The sequence below is a fragment of the Gopherus flavomarginatus genome, chromosome 3, assembly GCF_025201925.1.
Source record: "Gopherus flavomarginatus isolate rGopFla2 chromosome 3, rGopFla2.mat.asm, whole genome shotgun sequence".
In the NCBI taxonomy this organism is placed as follows: domain Eukaryota; kingdom Metazoa; phylum Chordata; order Testudines; family Testudinidae; genus Gopherus; species Gopherus flavomarginatus.
In genome coordinates this window covers 241,352,367-241,376,587 of record NC_066619.1, presented here as the reverse complement: position 1 = coordinate 241,376,587, position 24,221 = coordinate 241,352,367, and the positions used below count along the sequence as shown (strand labels likewise).

At 45.1% G+C, this 24,221-nt stretch overlaps 1 protein-coding gene across 1 annotated transcript in view; it reads left to right on the top strand.

Moving 5' to 3' along the window:
- Positions 1-24,221, top strand: part of KLB (klotho beta) — a 45,303-nt gene that overhangs the window by 5,816 nt on the left and 15,266 nt on the right. The window contains exons 2-3 of the mRNA XM_050945511.1: positions 13,506-14,016; positions 20,129-20,397. Of these exons, the coding sequence (XP_050801468.1) occupies positions 13,506-14,016; positions 20,129-20,397 (780 nt within the window). The remainder of the gene's footprint in view (positions 1-13,505; positions 14,017-20,128; positions 20,398-24,221) is intronic.

Sequence of the window (24,221 nt, the reverse complement as noted above, 5' to 3'; positions counted from 1 at the left end):
GCTCAGACCTAGTCTGCTCTTACATAGTTAGATTGATATAATTTTTATCAGGGCTGTGAAAAATTTAGATCCCTGAGTGCCATGGATAGGTTGACCTAACCTTCAGTGTAGATGTGGCTAGGTTGAAGGAAGAATTCTTCTAGCTACCACCTCTCAGGGAAGTAGATTAACTACATCAATGGAAAATCCCCTTCCAACAATGTAGGAAGTGTCTATGCTATAGCTCTACAGCAGCATAGCTGCAGCACTGCAGCTGTGCTGCTGTAGTGCTTGTAGTGTAGACATAGCCTCAGTGCCCTGGCAGCTTGCCCCCCACTCCTTCGCAGCACCCACGCTACCAGGAGTTTCCCAGAGCGACTGCTGCCTTTGGGACTTTTGGAAGGGTCTCCACTGAAAAGCCCCAGGCTTTATTATCTTTCCAAATTAATTTTTACAGGGGGAATAATTTGTGTCCTCACCATATCCACCTAGATGCTCTTTACCTGCCCCCCTGCTCCAGAGAGACCTCCACAGGATCCAGGAATTAGATATGGTGCCACAGGGAAGGAGGGAGGTTTGTGTGTGTGTGGTAAGTCCCCCCCAAGCATGGATCTAGGCAGGGAAATCTGGTCCTGCTGTTTGCTGGAAGAGCTTGGCATCAGCTTCTCTGTTGGAGAAACATTACAACAGATTAATAGTTTTAAATTAAGTGCCAATGATTTTGTTTGCCTGTGTGAAATAGTAATCAATTCTTTTTCTACCCAAATGTAAATGTCGTTAAAATCTAATAGACATTTTCTTTTCAAAGAGATATTGTCATAGGCAATAGGATATATACAATCATCATATAACCTGCTATTAAAAAGAACAAATATTTAGAAATAATTGGGAAATAATGGGAAAACAAACATTTCTGTTGCAGAAGGATGACTCTGGAAACCAATTCCACATCCAGATCATTAAAAATTAAGACACAGTCTGGCATGGGTTCTGTGGGCCAAGACAGGGATCTGCAAAAAGTAGGAGCCAAATATTTAAATATAAGTGCCTACAGTTTGGCATCTACATCCATATTTAGGCATCTCAGTGAACTTTCAGAGGGGCTGAGTTGGCTTGCGCTGAAATCAAAGAAAATGTGGGTGTGAAGTATCTCTGAAAATCAGGCCACTTGTTTAGGTATGTAACTTTAGCACAGCCAAGTTTGCAGATTTGACCCTTGGGATTTAATCACTTCTCTCCTAGGAGGACAAAATCCATCCATAGTTATCAGGGCATCTAGGGCACATTTGATAAGCTTGTCTTATAATAGTTAAAAACTCTTGTTTCTAGCACTTAGTTTACAGAAGTTAATATTACAAAACTAATAATACATACGTGTGTGTATATATACATGCTATGCAATTGCATAAGATTTTTTAAAGTTTTAACAACCCAGTTTGTTTCATTCACTTTTTTCTTCTCTTTTAAAACATTGTTTTTTCTTTTTTCCAACCAGTGTTCTGATATGTAACAGAAGGACAAAGATTCCTTCCTAGAGCCCTTATTCAGGGAGGTGTGCAAGATGCCAAAATTTGGTCCAACTTCAGTCAGTGGAAGTATTGTCATTTACTTTAGTAGTACTGGGATTTGGACCTAGCTAACTATAATACATTGTCACTTGATCCTTTAGTTCTTCCTGTTCTCTAGAGGGAAGCTACATCAGATCAAACTCCCTTACCTAAAATATCAATATTCAGTACTCATTTGCCCTTACATAACACTTTACACTCAAGGACTTCACAGTGCTTTGCAAAAATTTTACTTCTCTTAAGTATTTCTAATGCACCTGTTACTGTGTGATCTAGGAACCAAAATCAAATAACGCAAACATCAATAAATTAAGCTTCATAGCACCTCTGTTATTTATTCAGAATGCCAGCTATTTGGGGCAGGGTCTGTCTTTCATAGTTGTATGCACAGTGCACAGTCCAATGGGGTTGTGCCATAATACAAATAATAAATTATAATAATATTTAAGTATTATCTATGTTTTATAGTTGGGGAAAAAGGAGCATAAAAATGTTAAGTAATTTATCCACGTTAATTGAGTGGTAACCATCTGAGCAGAGAACAGAACCTGAAGGTTTTGGTCTGCTACTCACACCACTAAGCATATTGCCTCCTTCATTGAGAAATGCAATCTTAAGCCTTGATCCTACAACCTGCACTGTCCAGGTGGACTTCAATACTGACAACGCACCCATTAACTTCAAAAGCAATATATTATTATTTTTATTTCTTAAATATTAAGAGCCCTGGGTGATAAGACTATTTTGTAAGTTTTTGAACACACAGATTCAGTTTGTCTGTTCCCATATGATTTGTTTAATTCAACTTATTTTCCTTAAATTGCTTGGAAATCATTTAAATGCAACATATTCAACATACTACACGTGTAATAGTAAGAGCCTGGCGCCTCCACGCTGTGCTGGAATGGGTTGAACTCTCCACCTGTGTAGAGTCCCATTAATTAAAATGGGTTTCTACAAAGGCACAAGCATTCAGCCATGTGGAGCAGCTTGGCAAGATTAAGGTTCTACCACTACTAACCATGTAGCATCTATCACTGACAAAAAGCTCCTTGAACTGAAATCTAATCAATTTTGACACACATTTGCCTTTCTTCCAATATGAAGTCAAACGGTATGTCTATGCTGGCAGAGTTACATCGCCAGCAGTTACAACACCACTCAGCGCTGAAGGGAAACCGCTGTTGTGTGTTCACACTGACAGCTGCCTGCGCAATAGCGTGTTCACACTTGTGGCCCTTGCAGTGGTATTCGGAGCAGTGCACTCTGGGCAGTTATCCCCAGGACCGGCGCTAGGGGTTTCGCTGCCCTGCAACAGCAATTTCGCCGCCCTGCGCGCTGGTCCCCCGGCTCCACTGGAGCTGCTGCAGTGGTGCCTGCGGAGGGTCTGATGATCCGTGGCTCCGGTGGAGCTGCCGCAGTGATGCCTGCGGAAGGTCCACCAGAGCCGCGCGAGCAGCCGACCATCCGCAGGCACCACTTTGGCAGCTCCACCGGAGCCGCCTGCCGCCCCATCCGGCAAAACGGCGCCCACCATTTATTCTGGCGCCCTAGGCGATTGCCTAGGCTGCCTAAGTGGTAGCGCCGGCCCTGGCTATCCCACAGAGCATCTCTTCCTCTTTTGCCGTAAGAGTTGTGGGAAGGTGGAGGGGGCTTGCAGGGTATCCCGGGTCCTGTCTTCTGATGCATTGCTTCGCATCTCAGCAATCCCTGTGCTACCGTCCTCATTTGGCGCCATCTTTCAACAGTTTGTGTACTGCACACTCTGCCTCTTCAGTTTGCAGGAAGGGATCCTGTGCTGTTCACCAATATGCTGCTCGCTCTCACTAACATGTCACGAGTGACAGTGGAATTATTCCTTAAACTACAAAGGCAAGAGGAGTTCGACATTGATCTTGCCACGCATAGTAGCTACGACACGAGATTGCTTATGGCATTTATGAAGGTGCTGACTGCAGTGGAACACCGCTTTTGGGCTTGGGAAACAAACAGTGTGGTGGGATCAGATCGTGATGCACGTCTGGGATGACAAGCAGTGGCTGCAGAACTTTCAGATGAGGAAAGCCACATTCATGAGACTGTGTGATGAGCTCGCCCCAGCGGTGCAAGGACTCGAGAATGAGAGTTGCCTTGTTGTTGGAGAAGCACATTGTGATTGAATTGTGGAAGCTGGCTACTCCAGACTGCTACAGATCGGTTGCTAACCAGTTAGGAGTGGGAAAGTCAATCGTTGGACACGTTGACAGAAGTGTGCAAGGCCATTAATCGCATCCTGCTGTGAAAGACCGTGACTCTGGGCAACGTGCATGACATTGTGGAAGGCTTTGCACAAATGTGGTTCCCTAACTGTGGAGGGCTGTATATTCCAATTCTGGCACCAGACCACCTAGCCACTGAGTACATTAATCGGAAGGGGTATTTCTCTATGATACTGTAGGTGCTTGTAGATCACTATGGATGTTTCACGGACATTAACGCAGACTGGTCTGGAAAGGCGCATGACGCAAGCATCTTTTGGAACACTGGCCTGTTCAGGAAGCGGCAAGCAGAAACTTTCTTCCCAGACCAGAAGATCACCATAGGGGAAGTCGAAATGCCCATTGTGATCCTGGGAGACCTTGCCTACGCCTTAATGTCATGGATTATAAAGTCATAGACGGGGCACCTTGGCAGCAGCAAGGAGTGGTTGAACAACAGGCTGAGCAAGTGCAGAACGAGTTGAGTGTGCTTTTGGCCGTCGAAAGGCTCACTGGTGCTGCCTATATGGGAGGCTGGACCTGGCCGATGACAATATTCCTACGCTTATAGCCATGTGCCGTATGCTCCATAATATTTGTGAAGGGAAGGGTGAAAGCTTCACTTGGGGCTGGACCACTGAGGCTCAACGCCCGGAGGCTGAATTTGAACAGCCAGAGAGCAGGGCTATTAGAGGGGCAGAGTGCGGGGCCATAAGGATCAGGAATGCCTTGAGGCAGCAATTTGAAGCTGAAATTTGTTGCTGTGCTCGGGAGTGCAGTGCTTGTAATGCTAGGAGGTGATTGTGATTGGTTCAGATGATGCACTGTGAAGGTTTAAGAAAATTGCCTGTTGCTTTGCAAGGCTCTGTTTTCTTTCAGTTAATGGAATAAAGATTGCTTTCAAACCAAAAAAAAATCTTTTATTAAAAAACAGTAACTGGAGGGGAGAGACAAACAAACAAACAAAAAACACATTGGAACTGTGGCGGATGGGGGAAGGGATGGTCCCAGGAGGAGGTGGGGTCCCAGGATGGTTAAAGATTTGTGTATGTCTAGGTATCCTATGCAACCTTGTCCTTTGGAGTATAGTGCAGCGGGTACTGTACTTCATCAGGGCTAAACTGCAGAGGGACAGGTGTTGAGTGCAGTGGCTACTGGGAGTCCACAGGGCTGAACTGTGACGAGGCAGGAGTGGAATGCAGCAGGTACAGACTGGAGCCAGGAAATTGATAGGAGTGTTTTGGCAGTGTCTGCGGGGCACATGGGAAAAAGTTTTGCGATGGCAGCTGCAGGATGGCGGGCACGGAGCTGCTTGGTTTGCAGTGCTAGTAGTGCCTGGAGTGTGTTCTCTTGGTGCTCCATAACCTTTAAGAGCTGCTCTGTGGCTTTGTTCTGGTGTGCCGCATTTTCCTTTCGGTCTCTCTTCTCGCTGTCCCGCCACTCCTTCAATTCTTGTTTTTTGGCCGTGGAGTGCATCTTGACATCATGCAGAAAATCCTCTTTAGTTCCTCATGTCTGCCTTCTAATTCTGCGCAGCCATTCAGCCAGCAATAACAAAGAGGGAGGCTGAGCTCCCAAGGTCATATCTGAGAAGCCAAAATGCAACATTTTACAGAAGCAGTATTGTTTGCAACACTACACTGATTCAGTGCTTTAAAACACAGCCACTGTTCACATACCTGTCCATAGGCTGCGGGTCACATGGGCTCGAGGTGCCCGGGCTCCAGGAATATTCAGGGCCGGGTGCCCTGCTCCAGCAATATTTGGAGCTGGGTCTCTCCCCTGGCGCTGCCTGGATCGGGTCCCGGCCCTCGCAGGTCTCCCCCCACCGCCCCGCTGCGTCCCTGCCTGGAGCAGGTCCCGGCCCCCGTGGGTCTCCCCACACCGCCCCGCCACGTCCTTGCCTGGAGCGGGTCCTGGTCTCCGCCTTCCACCCCTCCCCCTGCGTCCCCCCTCCGCCGCGTCCCTGCCTGCTCTGCTCCTGCTGCCAGAGAATGGCTCCCGGCAGAACTGCTGTCTGCTGCCCCAGGGTCCTAGCGCCTGCCATCCGCTAATGGCAGGGCAGGCTGCCCTTACCCTGCTCTTCTGCCCTAGCCCTGAGCCTCTCCAACGCCCCAAATCCCTCATCCCCAGCCAGAGCCCTCATCCCCCTGCACCCTAATCCTCTGCCCCAGCCCTGAGCCCCCCTGCAGCACGAAACCCTCATCCTCAGCCCCAACCCTCATTCCCCTGCACCCTGAGCCTCTGCCCCAGCTCTGAGCCCCCTCGCATCATGAACCCCTCATCCTCAGCCCCAACCCTCATTCCCCTGCACCCTGAGCCTCTGCCTCAGCGTGCACCACCTCCCCCTTCCTACACCCCCACCCCCAGCCGAGCCTGCACCCAAACTCCGTCCCAAAGCCTGCACCCCTCACCCCCTCCTGCACACCCACCCCCTGCCCCAGTCCAGAGCCTGCACCCAGCACCCAAAATCCCTCCCAGAGCCTGCACCCCTCACCCCTTCCTACACCCCCACCACCAGCCCAGAGCCTGCACCCAAACTCTGTCCCAAAGCCTGCAGCCATCACCCCCTCCTGCACACCCACCCCCTGGCCCAGCCCGGAACCTGCACCCACACCCAAACTCCTTCCCAAAGCCTGCACCTCTCCTGCACCCTAATCCCCAGCCCAGGACCTGCACCCCAGACCTCCCCCCTGAAACCCCACCCAGAGCCTTAGGCAGGTGGAGGCGGAGTTTGAGGGGGCAGAGTTGCGGGGGCGGGTTCTGGGCACCACCAAAATTTCTACAAACTTGCCTCCCATGTACCTGTCACTAACTGGCTGACCCCAGGCAAACACACATGAGCCACAAGATCCAGGGGCAGGGGAAATCAGTGTTCCAGGACCATACTGTACACTGGGCACATGGCTTCTGGGGAGAGCCAGTATTGTAGGGGGGATCCTTATAATCATTACTGTCCCCACATTTTCCACAGGCTGTGTTCATTATGGAAGATATCTCGCTGCTGAGGGTGAGCAGGGAATCAAGGGAGGGTCTTCTCCAAGACTGTGGCTTCCACCTTGCAACTCGCCTGTGTGCAGCAACAGTCCCCATCCCCCACCACTAGTGACGGCAGAGTGGCACAGGAAAGACCCTTAATGGGGCAAGAAACAAAGCATCTCTGCCAAAGAACCTGCGGCAGCAGATTGCCCAGTATCTCCAGGAAAGTTTTGTGGAGATCTGAGGCAGATTCCCATGAAATGAGGGAGTCAATCAGCACCCTGTTCTGCCTCTCAGACTAGCCATGTGGTGGTATATATGCATATCATACAGACACAAGCCTGCTTTCTGCAACCCTCCTGCCCCCAACAACTCGCTTCAGCAATTCTCAAAATCAAAGCCACTTACCAGGGGCCTCCTCTCCTGTTTGCACTTTACCAAGGTCCAAGAGCTGTGACTGGCTAGCCTCCTCTGGGGTAAAGAACAGCTCCTGGCTGGATGCATCTCTGAACCCTGAGTCATCCTCTGCCTCTGGGTCCCCATCGCTCTCCACATCCTCATCCAAGATTTCCTCTTCCTGGCTCAGTCCACTCTTGACTGGCACATGAGTCACCAAAGTATCCACAGTGGCCTTTGCAGTGGAGGTGGGTTCGCCACCCGAGTATTGTATCCAGCTCTTCGTAGAACCAGCAGCTCGTGGGCGCAGCACCGGAATGGTGGTTTGCCTCCTGCAGCTTGTGGTAAGTGTTCTGCAGCTCCTTCACTTTGACCCTGCACTGCAGGGTGTCCTGGTCATGGTCCCTTTCTGTCATGCATCGTTAAATCTGTCATAATTCCTATGGCTGGAGCACAGCTGGGACTGGACAGTGTCCTTTCCCCAAATGCTGATGAGGTCCAGCTGCTTGGCATTGCTCCAAGTGGGGGATTGCCTGGTGCGTGGAGCAGGCATGGTCACGTGGAAAGATGTGCTGAGACCACTGCATGCGTCACTGAATAAACAGGAAGAGGACTTTCAAAATTCCCAAGGAATTTAAGGAGTGGGGCTCACAGTTGGTCACCTGAGGGCAGGGCAGTAGAGTTCAAACCGATGACTAGAGAGGTGAGAACAGGCATTTTGGGACACCTCCCGGAGGCCAATCACAGGGCTGTAATCAACCAGAGTGTCTACACTAGTACCACAGCACTGTAGCCCCTGCTCAGAAAGGTGTATGTCTCTCGTCGGCATGGTTTTTTTACAGCGCTGCAACTGCACAGTTTGTGTCTTGATAGTGTGTACACCTCAGGGGTTACACTGCAGAAAGCTGCTTTAGTGCGCAGAAACTTGCCAATACAGACAAGTCCTAATATTTATAACTAATAATACATTGAAACAGATGAGTGTGAACACGCCCTTCATTAAGTGTAGCTGAAAGAGACAGTTAAAGAGGCCCAACCTACTATAAAGCATAATGAAATCTGCCCAAAATCTAGCACCATGTGGGTGGAGGGTTCCACTGGCTATTGTTCTGAGTAGGTGTGTGTGGACTGTGTATGTGAAAAAGACAAGCTGGAGTGCAGACAAGAAACTGAGGGCATAGCTACACTTGCAGATGTAGAGCGCTGGGAGTTCCCAGCCTTCGGAGACCGCAGCAGGGAAAACGCTGCATAGTGTTTACACTCTCCGCTGGAAGTGCAGTGGCGTGGCCACATTAGCAGCTCTTGCAACGCCACAAAGAGCAGTTCATTGTGGTAGCTATCTCAGTGTTCAAGTGGCTGCAACGTGCTTTTCAAATGCGGGGAGTGGGGTGGAGTGTGACAGGGAGTGTGTTGTGTATATGTGGGGAGAGAGAGAGAGAGTGGGTTTTTTGGGTGCTGAGTGTGTCACAGCAGGCTGTCTTGTAAGTTCAGACCTCTTTTCCTCCCGCCTCTCTCTCACACATTCACAGCAAGCAACATTCCACACCAATGGCTTTCTTTGTCCCAGAGCAGATAAGCATGTGAGCTGTCAGAAACAGAGCTTTAAAAGGGGATATCCGCATTCTTACAGCCGATTCCAAAACAATGACAAGATTGGCCACTTGACTTAAGGGGATGATGGGACATTTCCAGAGGCTGGTCGAAGCATAGTAATGCAACACCTCGTTCACACTGACGCTGGGGTGTTTCAGCCGAGGCGCAACAAGCATTATGCTTCTCGTGGCGGTGGATTACCAGGAGGGCCAGCTCCAGACACCAGCACAGCAAGCTGGTGCTTGGGACAGCCCATGGAAGAGGGCAGCCCGTCTGGGTCTTCAGTGGCAATTCGGCAGCGGGTCCCTCGGTCCCTCTCGGAGGGAAGGACTGGCCGCCGAATTGCTGCTGAAGGATGAAGCGACGCGGGAGAGCAGCTGCCAAAGTGCCGCCGATCACGGCTTTTTTTTTTTTCTTTTCTCATTGTTGCAAGAGGTGGCAAAAAAGCTGGAGCCAGCCCTGGTTATCAGGAACACTCCAGAGTTCAGGCGCTGTAAGTGCCTTGCCAGTGTGGACAGGTTGGGAGTTAGGGCACCTGGGGCTGTGTTAATGTGCTCTAACTTGCAAATGTAGCCATGGTTAGAGAGAGACTTAGAGACCAAAAAGGGAAAACTAAGCAGCATCTGGAAGCAGTGCATTTCTGGGAGAAACATAGAGAGAGGTTCTAGGTTGGGGATGTTGGCGGAAAGAAGCTTGGCTCTATAAAAAAATTAACCTTTTGTTTTTAGTTCCTCCTGCATTTACAGAAGTAGGACTTTGTATATTCCTGGTAAATAAACAAGATTGCTTCAGAGAAAATACTAGACTCTATTGTCAATTTCTACTGCCAGTTAGAACAACCAACAACCCCTGAAACTCAGGTTTTGTCTACACTAGCTCTGTTGTCGACAAAACTTTTGTCAGTCACGGGTGTGATTTCCCTCCTTCTCCCCCTCCACCGACTGACATAAGTTTCACTGACAAAAGCGCTGGTGTGTTCGTTGGGGATGGTTTAATTATGCCTATGGGAGAGCTCTCTCTCGCCAGCATAGAGCAGCTACACAGGAGACTTTACAGTGGCACAGCTCTACCACCGTAGCTGCGCTGCTGTAAGGTCTGTAGTGTAGACATAGCCTTAGACTAGTTGCTTGTTGTGTCAAAAAGAGGTAACAAATATCAGAAGTATCACCTATCCAGTCAGGTTCTTTGTTCTGCCTCTTTACAGCTTCAAAAAGAAAGCAAAACACAATAACTGAATAATTTTTGTTAAACCAATTTTAAAAAGTCATGCTTGTATTTTTCATTCTAATTCTTATTCTAAACTGTTCATGCCTTTTGTGCACTAATGTAAATTAGCATCAGCAGTGATGCTTTCTTCTCTGCTGATTGCCAAAGTGTTTAAGGAAAATAATCTGACCATAACAAATCATATGGGAATAGATGAATGAAGGCCTCAGTCCTACAGTGAGTTTGCAGGAGCAGCCCCCTGCACCTGCACAAGGTTCAGTGCAGGATCAGGGCCTTAGACAGCATGGTAAAGGACTTACAGAACATGATTATCAGACAGCGATCTGTAAAGCTAAGAAATGAATACATATAACATTGCTTTCCTTATTTTATTAAACAGGCTAATGTAGACTAAGCATTCTTAATGGGTTTATATTAACTAATTTAACATTGTATTTGACTTCAAGTCCATTGTCTGTTTGCTACATTCATATCAGGAAAATGTGCTGAAATTAATGTCACATGCGCCTAGAATAAAATGCACAGTATTGATGTTACCTCCATTGTGTACTTAGCCTTGATGTTTAGCCTTGATCTAAAAGGCAAATGAAAGATTAGGTATTAAACTCTAACTGAAAAAAGATTAGTCAATATTTACTCAAAATAGCCAATGTTTTGTGTGATCTAACTTTTAAAACTGATATTTATTTTATGTTTAATCCATAGCACTGCAAGACTGCAAAATGGCATTATGATGGAATCAATTTATTATTTATATAACACCTATCGGAGGATTTTAATTGCTTTACAAACATTAATGAATCAAGCCTCACAACAGTCTCCGAGTAGGCAGATACTGTTGTCCCCATTGCACCAGTAAAAACTTCTAGTGTCGGCGGGCTAAGCCGCAATTCATGCCAATGCAGTTTACCCCTGACTGAAATTAGAGTAAAGCTGCACCACTGGCTTATAGTGGTTTTGCCTATCTAAATTAGGGGTTTAACATCAGTAAAATACACTGGTGACTGGTACCAGTGGCTGAAATCCCCAGGGTAGACAAGGCTTTTGAATAGTAGTAGCACATTTTATTTGTTTCTAGGCAGCCTTCTGAAAAATCATATGCATATAATAAATTCTCCATCATTGCATTTTACCATGAACCACTGCATTTTAGCTGTGCGTTATTTTTTAACATTCCCTTTCTCTCCATCTCTACATCTAGAGATGTGTTTACACTGTTCTGATGCACTTAATTTCATGGATAGTGTCATGATTCATAATAGTGAGTATACACTGCCAACTTCTGCAGGCATTTTCTTGTAAAATGTTGTAAAAACAACTATTTTTAGTAATAACTGTGAGTGAAGATAGTGTTTGAAAAAGGTGTCAGACTGACTGCAGTGGAAATTGCCACAAAACATGTACTAAACAGGTCAGTGGCAAAGCAAGTCTTCCCATACTGTCCAACCCTGAGCTAGAGGGACACCTGGAAGAGAGTAAGGCCTAGTCTATGCTAGAAAATAAGGTCACTTTAACTACGTTGGTTAGGGCTGTGAAAAATCCACACTCTTGAGGCAGCATTGTTAAGCCGACCTAAGTCCCCATGTAGACACAGCACTAGGTCAATGGAATAATTTTTCCGTTGACGTAGCTACTGCCATTTGGGGAGATGTATTACCTACGCCAGCAGGAGAATCCCTCCTGTAAGCTTAGGTAGCATCTACACTGAAGTACTATGGTGGCATAGCTGCAGCAATGGAGCTGTGCTCCTGTAGCATTTTAAGTTTAGACAAGCTCTAAGCGGGTAGTTTGGTCTATATTCCTACCTACACATTGACCTCTCTGCCAAGGGTGCCAGCTAGCATCAGTTGTGATAGTGGTTTTTATGATATCAATGAATAATGTATTGTAGATGTGATATTCTCTAACTGGAATCTTAAGAGAACACTGACATTATATTAGACTGTATCTTTAAATTTGCCTCCTGACTACCGTTTTGCTGACTTCCCCATTTAGCTACGGATTCTGCATTTCAGAGATTAATGTTAAGTTTTATCAGTGTTTCTAAAGATAGACCTTGTATCAATGTTATGATAGAGAGATGGTGGCCTTGGACAACCATAAAACAGCTGATATACAAGATTTCACTGAACTGTCTTCTCTAGTGTTCTTTAACTTACCCAAGCATGTATTTGACTCTTATACCAGTCACTTTGAGTCTAGCAGTGTGTTTTATTCCAAAATAGGTGTCAAATATCTGACATTGTTTAACTAAAATTACTTTGTTTCTAAGCAGAATTATTTTGTTTGCTAATTATGCCGGTGTAACTCAGAACTATAAGAGTTTCATGTCTGTTAGTATTTTCTCTGCGTGTAAACAGTGCAGTTTTTTTCAGAGCAAAGTAAAGATCCACACTTGAGAAACAAAGTAAACGCAATTATCTGGCAAACTCCTTTATCTGAGTAGAGGTCAAATGCCTTCATGTATGTCAAATCCATTGGAAAGACCCTCCTTTATCCAGAACTGTGTTTATCTGAATAATTTTCATAGTCCCCATCTGACTCAGATAATATTAAATTCTCATATATGGTTTTTCATACATAGATCATAGACAAAGTTTGATTATATTCATATCTTATTTAAATGATGAACATGGAATGAGTTGTCATGGCATATTAAGATCATCCTGGTATGTGCTGCATAATATGCATCTTTCAAATGTGATCACGTTCAGAAAATTGACTTAAGGTGCCAGTGTGCCATTTGATTGTCATTGAAGTAATTAGTAAAACTCCTACGGACTTCAATATTGTTCCATTCTGAGTGCTACCTATGTATCTTCTGAGCCATATCTTGATACTTTACTGGTAAAACCAATATGATATTACTTCAGTATGCAGAGCCAACATGCATGAGGAAAAAGTTGCATTGTGTTTTGCCTCATACCTCATGCATTGTCAGATAAGTTGTGATTACAGAAAGTTTAAAGCAGGGATGGGCATGAACCACAATCCTGGATCAAAACTCCTCCAAACTTTGGGGAAGTTGAAATCTGAGTCCAAACTTTGCAGCTTGGGCCTTTCTTTAATTATTAAGGTTTACACACTGAGCAAAACTTACCTCTATCAGTGAGCACTTATACACAGAGTTGTTGCCCAATTAAGTGAAGAGTAGACCTGTTGAAGTGTATCCCAAGAGGAGCAGGCTAACAGGAATGATTTGTGTGCCCAGTAAACCCAGGTATCCCTCAGGTTGATAGGATAGTAGTCAGATAATGCTGTCTCATGAAAACTAATTGGAGACTCCTAACTTGTGTAACCTTTGCTAAGGAGAAAGACACATTAATAACTGATATATTTAAAATCTCAACATTATTGAGATTAGTGACTATATTTCAACAGTATAATGAATGTACCTGTCTGTACCTATGCTGTTCATTAATGTTGCTAAGAGACCACTGTAAATCACATTATTATATAAATGCCTTATGACTTTTAGAGAATCAGAATTTAATGGTGTGTTTTGTTTGTTTGTTTTTCTCATTAGGCTCATGCAAAAGTTTGGCATAACTACAACACACGCTTTCGGCCACATCAGAAGGGTTTTTTGTCAATAACCTTGGGATCCCACTGGATCGAACCTAACAAATCAGATGATACTTTGGACATTAATAAGTGTCAGCAGTCCATGGAGAGAGTGCTAGGATGGTTTGCCAAGCCCATTCATGGGGATGGGGATTACCCAGAAGAACTGAAAAATAAATTATATTCTTTTCTGCCCAACTTTACTGAGGCTGAGAAAAACTATATAAAAGGAACAGCTGACTTCTTTGCATTTTCCTTTGGTCCTAATAATTTTAAGCCTCCAAACACACTAGCTAAAATGGGACAAAATTTGTCACTCAATTTGAGGGAAGTACTGAATTGGATTAAACTGGAATACACCAATCCCAGAATCCTGATTGCAGAGAATGGTTGGTTCACTGACAGTCATGTGAAAACAGAAGACACCACAGCCATCTACATGATGAAGAACTTCATTAATAAGGTTTTACAAGGTTTGTATACAAATTCAGTACTTTTAAAACATTCAGTGTTTCTTTAAAGGAGATACTGTTGACTATGTTAATTTTTAGTAATTATTTGTATTGCAATAGCACCAAGTCATGGGCCTGTGGCTTATTGTGCTTAGTGTAGTACAACCACAGAACAGAAGATGATCCCTGCCATAAAGAGCTTAGGCCCAACATTTAGGCTTGGTTTAAAGAACACTTTACAAAACAATATGAGTAGGAAGTCTTGTTTGTTACATTTCTTTCAACTCAAACAGTGTCTATTTTTATTTTACATGTTACCCTGTACCATTGGAAATGTTACTACATGAGAAGCAAACTGTAAAACGCCTACTAGCAAAAATTAAATTGACAAGTCTAGGTTCATTATCTAAACTTTAAAAAATGCAAAAAGTAAATAAATGGCAGAAATGGTAATGATTCTTTAGCTCTAACATGTGCATTTAAAATAATAATTTCTGTGTTACAAGTTTCATCTTGATAGTGTCCCTTTATAAGGCCTAAGTAGTGGAAAACTTTCTGAAGGTTAAAAGTTTGCATTCTGTATTACATGTAAATATTGATAATAATACTTAATCCCGCTACAAATTCAACATTTGTTTCCCCTGTCTCATGCACAGTTTTCTATTTTTCCTCATTCTGTTAGTGACACCTATTGGTTTTGATAAGCAACAGTAGCACAGATTTTTGCAGACAGAGTCCTCTGTGTTGGCTGTTGTTAAATATAGCATGTGACATGCCACATTAAAAACATGGAATGACTCAGGCCCAAGAATTTACCTTCCCGTAGAAGGAGTGCTAGCAGTCACTTATGGCAGCTGATTTGCTGAGTCTTTGAAGTTCAAGACATACTGTGTAATTCCATGAGGGAAAGAAAGAAAGAGAGAATGGTTTTAAAGATACATTTTGATACTGGGGTAAACTTTCAGCTATATTAAACTTAAAGATGGCCCCAAATCATAAAGTTCAAATATGCATCCAGATCCCAACTTTCATAACATTTGAGAATGTTAAACTCCAGCATTATGGTTTAAGCTATTATAGCTACCATGTAGATACAGCAGCAAAGCTCAGGTGCAGATCTGGACTTTGAGATGTTGTCTCTGTTTTAAAAAAAAATCCACTATTTGCTTGTCATAAATTACTAATCACAAAAGAAACTTGTTTGAACAAAACATATTTCATTCTCAGCCACATTCCTGTCCTACTAGATCTTGTAGTGAATTTTGTATGGCTGAATTTGACATCACGATTACTTCTATCGACAGATTTCATAATACATAATCTTGTATTTGTGACATCCTTCTAGAAGCAAACTGATGTAGACACTGATTTATGAGGGAGACTATTTTATTTGGATATGGTACCAAACAACACTACAGACCTCTATCCAATGAAAGACACTGTTAGCAGCCAAGTTCTCAGTCTGCAAACAAATTTTATTTTGTAATTTAATTCAATCCATTTGTTTATTAGGTTTAGGGAAAAACTATTTCAGGTTTCAGACACTTTTCCACTCTGTAACTGATAAGTGCACAATACATTTTTAAGATGTTAGTCCAGTAACTTGATGTCTTTAGACATTTAAAAATAAAATTAAGTCCAGATGCAAATCTTCTGAGTAAAAAAAGTGATTATGCTGAAATTTTTAAGGATGTCTACACACGGTCAAACAAGTGAGCAGAACTAGATTGTGTTCATTTACAAAGGTTTCACTGTGAAGAGCTGGCAATGGGAATAATTTGTAGAGCTGCTTTTCAGAAGTACTTGGTAATGTTCAGACAATAGCCAGTTCGGAGGAATTGTGAGGGGAGAGGGTAGAATTGTTTGATTATGCAAGGTGCCTCACCTTGACTTCAGAATATAAAATGGCCTCCTTAACAACAGCCTCATTGTGATGTACACTCATCTTTTGCCTAACTGTGAATAACACCTGGAACACATACATATTTTACTGATATATTATGGTTTCAAGAGATAATATGAAAGACTTATTCTATGGTAGATCAGACTGGATAATTTTTACCCAAAATTAGCACCCCATATAAGCCAATAGTATGTAATGGGATAGCTGCTTATGGCAGCATAATATAAGAAGCTGGATAATACTTTATACCTGCTGGTTCAAGGAAACTGGACCCTCTGAAGTAAGTGAAATTAGAATTTGACCTTATTTTTTCAGTAATGTAGTGCCCCTTCATTTTTCAACCTAAGATAATTAAAATGTTTTGAATCACTAAAATATAAGCTGTATATAAGACATCATTGCAAGAGGACTGGCTAATGTATAGTGTACCAGGACACAGTGAGGAATGCAGCATTTGGTAGTATGTGGCAAGCCTGTCAATGAAGCAAGAGGCATATCACATGCTGTCCCTTTGGCTGAAGCCTAACACCACAACTGCATGATAAAAGTGTCTGAGTCTTGTTTCCGCTACATCTTCTACCACTGTCAGAGCTGTACCAGTAAAGTTTATAGCTTTGATTTTTCCCAGTATAGACACATGCATACAGTTCTGTGCTATATGCATAGCATGTCTAGAAAATTTATGCTTTATATTTTTTCTGCTTATATCTGTTTGTAAATCACCTTTAACAAACCCTATGTTTCCAATATAAGTTGATTGTCAGGTACTTATTAGAGATAAAGAAACAATAAAGAGAAATAAGAGGCAAATGAAGTTAAATAATTAAATTAAGTCCCAGGTGGTGGGATGAGGATGTGAGAAGAGGAATGAGATGTTCCTTAATGGCCCTTTGGTTGAGTGATGGGAAAACTAATTAAGTCTGATGTATCCATTCATGTTGATTCTTTCCATGCTTCACTTGCCTCCACTTGTCTCCTCTTCTTGCTTTCACTTCCAGACTCAAATTCTTCGCCCAAAGGGGCTTCATCTGCCATTAGGCCTTATCAATCCTTATTTCCCCTCCAGGTGCAGAATATAAAACTAATTGACCCCTTCTGGCCCACATTAAGCTACTCAGAGTTTTGTGGAGTGGACACACCATCTCAGGGTTCCACAGGGTTCTGGCATTCACACATAAGCTATTTGTCTTTACTTTCAACACTCTTCACATCTCCCCTTACCTATCATCTCTCATTCACTATCGAGATGTTGACTCCCATCTTGGCTTGGCCAATGATGCCAGCTTCCCTCACTCACTTGTTACATTTTCAAACAACCACCTTTGTGCTTTCTCCCATGATGTCTCTCACGTTTGGGAGAAGCTCCCTGTAAATCTCTACAAAGCTATCTCATTATTTTCTTTCTCCATGATGTCTACGCTGAAGCTGCCTATTATGTTGACCAGTTTTGTCTCATTATTTCCTTGTACTCCACTGTCTGTGATCAACTGTGTCTTGTTTTATACCTAATCCAATCTATATTTTTGTTCTGTGTTTGTACAGTGCATAGCACAGTGCGGTACTGGTCCATGATTGGGGCTCCTAGGAGCCAGAGTAATACAAATCAATAACAACATGCAGGAAAAAAGTCTTAATCCTGAAGTTGTGAAACAATGTCACAAGAGGACACCAATATCAAAGTAAAGTTGAGACTGTGTGTAACTCAATGCTGTTCTAAGAAAATGAGCAAAATGTAGTGTTGGATAAGGATGGAATACCTGCCTTTATTTTGAAATTCCTGACTTTCATGGCTTTGCTTCCCCTTTACAGACCTTGGATGAAATCCTGGCTGCCCTGGAGTCATTGCCAAAACTCCCATTGATTTCAATGGTCATCATTTCATCCCTTATTTTGCAGCCAATCCTTACATTAATACATGATGTTCTTGTGTATTATTTACTAATGAGAACATGTGGACTGGAAGGCTAAAATGACTAGTAATGGAGTACAGAGCTTTTCTTCCAGGTTGCCAGTTGTAATGTAGCCCAGGTTGATAGTGACAGAAGTTGTTACCATCTGATGGCTGTATGGTGTCCTATGAAAAATTAGTCTGGAGGTATCCGTGCCATTCCCAGTAAGTCAGTGACCACATCAGAGAAATCACCCCTACATTTACTCCTGGGGGAATTCTGTGCCTCTGTGCGTGTGCAGAATTCATGTCCCCTGCAGATTTCTTTGTTTCCCCAGGGGGCTCTGGAGTGTTTCTGGGGCAGGCCCAGCCCTTGCTTTGTGTCAAAATTGGGTGCAGCCTTACTGCCGAGTCCTTGTCCTGGAGGCAAGAGGAGGGCCTGCAGGATGATCTCTCACCTCCAGTCAGCAAGTGGCCTATGTTCCCCACTGCCATGCTGGTGCCTCCACATTTATTTACTGACAAATAAAATGTGCATAAATTTGAAAAATCTTAAAATATTGTGTGCCGAATTTTTATGGTTTTAGGTGCAGAATTCCCTGAGGAGTACACATTTGGCACTAACTGGCAATCTTTTTTGTCAGATGTAGCAGGAAGGCCCAGGACTCAATGAGTCTGTACACTGAAATGCTCTCTCACTAATATCTGTAGTGCCTCCACTCAGAGGCCCAGTAAAATGGTGTGAAGAAACCTGTACTCTATTGCATGTGCTGTTATTCTGTGAATTATCTATCTAGCTTCCTTCACAATCATTAAATTCACACACATTTAGGCTAGGTCTACACTAGCACTTTTGACAGTAAAACTTTTGTCATTCAGGGGTGTGAAAAAGCACACTCCTGACCAACAAGTTACACCAACAGAAGCACTGGTGTAGACAGCGCTACGATGGCTGGCGACGCTCTCCTGCCAACATAGGTACCGCTGCTCGTTGGGGGTGGTTTAATTATGCTGACGGGAGAGTTCCCTCCTGTCAGCATAGAGCGGTTACATGGGAGACCTTACAGTTGTGCAGCTGCAGCGGTATAGCTGTGCTGCTGTAAGGTCGCTAGCGTAGACATAGCCTTAATGTTGCAGACTATCACGTGAACAGGGATTTAAGAGTAAATAGCAAAGACGTTTTAAATACAGGTATGGAAGTAAAAAATGTGATAGAAACACCAGTGACACTAATTAAATGAGACACTATGCTTACAAATTAACTATTGCAGGCCTGACTTCTAGCTGTGCCATCTAATTTTTCAGGTGCAGAACTGAACTTGCAAGGCCTGAAGTGCATCTTAAAATCAGATTATTTAGTTTAAATCATTTCATGTTTGTAAAGTGCACAAATGCTGCACCCTAAAATATGAAAAGTAAGCATGTTACTACAGTTATTTAGGGCTGGTCTACACTACATTGCTCAGAGCTATAAGAAATGTCATGCCCTGTGTGATGTAATTAAGCTGACCTAAGACCTGTTGTAGACACTGCTAAGTTGGCAGAATTCTCCCATTGACCTAGATATCACCTGTCAGAGAGGTGGATTTTACTACAGTGATAGAAGAAACACCTCTGTTGCTGTAGTATGTGTCTGTACTATAGCAGCACAGTTGCAGCACTGCAGTTGTGCCGCTGTAGCTTTTCTAGTGCAGATACACTCTTAGTTTCTTAAAAATATTTTTCTAATTGCTTTGATAGTGGAAAAAACGCTAAGATATTTAACAGCATGTATGTATATGTTGCCATGGTTTTGCTACTTGTTAGAATGGGCACATACCCTCATGAGTGATTACGTAGGCGCCGAATTGGTGGGTGCTCCAGGGCTGGATCACCTATGGAAAAAAATAGTGGGTGCACTTCAGATCAGCTCCTCCCCCCACAACTCTTTCACCTGCTGGCAGGCCCCGCCAATCAGCTCTTTCCCCTATCACCAGCGCCTCCTGCCTGCTGGTGATCAGCTGTTTAGTGGCATGCAGGAGACACTGGCGAGGGAAGAGAAAGAGCAGGGGTAGGAAGAGGTAGGGGGAGGGGCTGAATGGGGTGGGGTAAGGTTGGGCGGGAGTGGAGCAGGGCAGGAAGAGGTGGGGCTGGAGTGGGAGTTTGGGTGATGGGATGGAGTGGGAGTCAAGCACCCCCAGGGAACTCAGGAAGTTAGTGGCTCTGAGTGATGAGAAACGGACAGTTTCATAATAGACAACACTCTTTACTTTGTTATAATGCATGTTCATACTGTAAATCACACTGCAATTATTAATAATATTTTGATATACAACACATTTTTATTTATTTCTCCTATGCAGCTATTAAATACGACAGAATAGATGTGTTTGGTTACACAGCCTGGTCTCTTCTTGATGGCTTTGAATGGCAACATGCCTACAGCACTAGACGTGGATTATTTTATGTAGATTTCAACAGTAAACAGAAAGAAAGGATTCCAAAATCATCTGCACTGTATTACAAAGAAATAATTCAAGAAAATGGCTTCTTTCTGAAAGAGTCTACTGCATCTTTGCAAGGTCAATTTCCCTGTGACTTTTCCTGGGGTATCACAGAGTCCGTTCTTAAGGTAGGCTTAATGTACTGTAAACAACAGTTATTTTTGCTACATACAACAGTTAATAACAATAGTACTTTGTACTTATGTATGTGTGATTTGGGGCTGGACTTACCAGTGGCATTGCCTAGTGGCTAGGTCACTCCACTTCCACATTTCCAGTGCCCTTCGCCTTGAACCAGTGTTCCCTCTAATTTTTTATGTCTACACATCACCTTCATATTGGTGCACATAACAAAATTCATGTGGTAGGGGTAGGGCTGAGGGGTTTAGCGTGTGGGAGGGGGCTCAGGGCTGGAGCAGAGAGTTGGGGTGTGTGGGGATGAGAGCTCTGGCTGGAGGTGTGGGGTCTGGAGTGGGGCCGGGGATGAGAGGTTTGGTGTGCAGGAGGCGGCTCAGGGCTGGGGCAAAGGATTGGGGGGAGTGGCCTGGGGGGTGGGGATATGAGGGGTTTGGGGTGCAGGCTGCCCCAGGGCTGCTGTGAGGAGAGAGGACTCCCCCAGCCCTCTTTCACTGCAGCAACCAGGGCTGGGGAGAGGTGGCTCTCCCTGGCCGCGGAAGCTTTGGTGGGTCTGGGCTGGGCCAAGGGAGGGGATTCTCTCCCCTGGCCGCGGCAAGACCAGGGCAGATCCGCGCTGGGGCAGGTGAGGAGAGGCGCCTCTCCCCACCGCTGCAGGTCTGTGCTGGGGCCAGCGGGAAGAGGCATCTCTCCCCGCCAGAGCCCTGAGCCCCTGCGCAGGGCTTAACAGGCAGCTGCGCAGCTGTGCAGCTTAGAGGGAACTTAGCTGGCAACTACTCCAATACTGTGTGAACCCACCTTTTGATGGGTGGTGACTCAGCCCTCTGGCCAGGTCACTGATTTAGTTTGTGCCCTTCTGTCCAGACAAAAATCTAGAGTTCCATTTCCTCACAACAGGAAGGGTTTTCAGCCCATCTCTGGACCCGTGCAAGTGACTCATCCTCACCCTGAGGCTCTCGCTGTTTCTATTCCTCCTGCTTCGGAGAGGAGGGCTGGAAGGGAGGCTTATGTCCCCTCCACAATAAGGGTGGTTGATAGGGGATCCTGGGCCCTTCCATTCCATTGGGCTTCGGTCCACAGTCCTATGAGAGGCAACAATATCCAGCACCCTGGAGCAGGGCCGTCCCTAGACATTGTGGTGCCCTACGCAACCCCAGTCCTCCGTGGGGAGGAGGCAGGGGGGCAGAAGCAGGCTTGTGGGAAGTGGGGGAACCGTCCCTTAGCACTCACTGGCGGTGTGGAGCAGGCTGGAGCTGGGTTGCTCCACTTCCTGCCGCCCAGTGATTGCAGGGGAGGCCTGACCCCACACTCACGGGGCGATGGGAAGTGGAGTGACCCAGCCCCAGCCTGCTCTGCTCTGCTGCCCTGGCTCCCAGGCTTGGGGCTTGGGATGCAGGAGGGAACCACCCCCCAGCACTCACTGGCAGCATGGAGAAGGCTGGGGCCAGGTCGTTCCACTTCTTGCCGCCCGGTGAGTACAGGGTGCGCTCGACCCCTGCTACAGTCCCGCGGGACATAGCTCAGGGAAAAGGGTGGAGTGGAGCTGGGGCTGAGCAGGGGTGGGAAGAGGTGGGGCAGAGCGGGGGCTTTGGGGAAGAGGTGGGGCAGGGGCATGGCAGAGGCAGCTTTCAACTGGCCAGGGGATTGGGTTGGCCGCTGGAGCAGCACGCAGCTGTGTAGGGCATCAGGAAATTTGGGGCAATTTGGTGTCCCAAATTTCCTGGTGCCCTAAGCAGCTGCATAGTTTGCATATGGGTAAGGACTGTCCTGCCCTGGAGTGCCTTGAGGCCACCTCCCTGGATCACTTCCTACTATTTGCCTCCCCGCAAAGTCTCATATAAGATAGCATAAATAAATAAATCAACCTTCAGCCCAGTTGGGTTCAGCTGCTAGCCCTTCCTTGCAGCAAGGAATTCTACATCATTCTTGTTCAGGAGTTTTTAGGTTCAGTCTGTTCTATTTTGTCTGCCACCATTTATCTTTCTTTTTGTGTCATTTTATGGTGTAATAGCCTCAGAATGTGAGGCTATGACAATCACCTACCAGTGTTTTCACATAATCAAATATATATCCTCTCGCCCTGCCTAGTAATGCTTATTTAATGCTACCCCACTTTCCCAGTATTCTCACCAATTCTTTCAGACTATGTTCTTTCACCTTGAGGCATCTCAGTTCTTCACAGAGAAATCAATCTTTCTGCATAACTCGCCCTACATTGCCATAGCAATTTTTTTTTAAATCTTTGCATGCTTTGCAGAATCCATGTTTGTGCATGTTTAATAGATATAAATAGCCATTCAGGTCATAGTGACTGGATATAACTCTAAATATAGTTTCTTTGTTTCTTCTATCGTAGCTGTAAAGTATAACGTGATCCTCAAGTTCAGGAGATATTTCATACAACCTTCGTCTATTTTTCTCTTTCTATTTTTTGCCATTCCTCCTTAATTTTTTTCTTAGCCAAACTTTAAATCTTGTGTTCTTAGAGGGTTCTTTATATCAACCTCCTCATTTTGTAAGGCATTTTTCAATGCTTTATCAGCCATTTAATTGGCAGGTATCCTTACATGTGCTGGGATCCACGCTACTATTACGTATACCTAATAGTACTATCTCCATAGTTACGAACAATACTTCATTGATTAAGTCATTTCTGCTTTCTGAGGCTCTCTTTCTGATCGCCATTATACCCAATAAGAGTCAGATAGGATAGCAGCTGTAGTAGGGCATACATCCCTTATCCAGGTCTGTGCCAATAGTATACCCACTAACTAAGCTGTCATAATGGAAACACAACTAGATAGTCTCACAGATCTCTTAATTCCAAAATCAGGCCATTCCCACTCTACCTGTGTTGTCATCTTTAGATCCGCCAGTATGGATCTGGCAATGCTGGACCCCATTTGCCTTAGACACCCCTCTTTCCCTGCGTTGACTGGGAGTCACGTGATGTAAGCCCATGCCCCAACCCCCTGTCCCAGCCCCCCCTCAACCTGGTGCCTCCTCCTGCACCCTAAAGACCTCATTCCCAGCCCCACCCCAGAGCCTGCACCCCCCCTGCACCCCTACGCCAGCCCAGAGCCCCCCTCCTGCACCCTGAGCCCCTCATCCACAGCCCCACCCCAGAGCCCTCACCCGCTCCTGCACCCTAATCCCCTGCCTCAACCCACAGCCCCCTCCCGCACTCCGAATCCTTGGCCCAACCTCCCAGCCTGGATCCCCATCCTGCACCCCAGAGCCCTCACCCCCTCCCACACCCCAACCCCTTGCCTCAACTCACAGCCCCGTCCCACATTCTGAATCCCTTGGCTCAACCCCCCAGCCTGGAGCCCCCTCCTGCACCCTAAACCCTTCAGCCCCTCCCCAGAGCCCACAACCCAAGCCACTGCCCCAGTCCAGTGAAAGTGAGTGAGGATGGGGGAGAGTGAGCCACCAAGAGAGGGGGAATGTAGTCAGCGGTGGGGGGGGGCAGCTCCAGGAAGGGGCAGGACTAGGGTGTTCAGTTTTGTGCTATTAGAAAGTTGGCAACCCTACCTAGTATGTGTCACAGTATGTATATAGCACCTTTCATCCATGTATCTCAAAGCACTTCAAAAATATAAATTAAGCTTCATAACAACCTTGTGAGGTAAGTATAACAATATCTGTTTTATAGATGTATAAACTAAGGACCACTTAAGTGACTTGCCCAAAAACCACAGAACAAGTCATTGATACTGCTAGGAATACAACCCAGAAGTCTAAGGATTCTCAGGCTTCATTGCAAGGGTAGAAAATGAATAAACCATAAGTTTAAAATATTGCAACAACACAAATA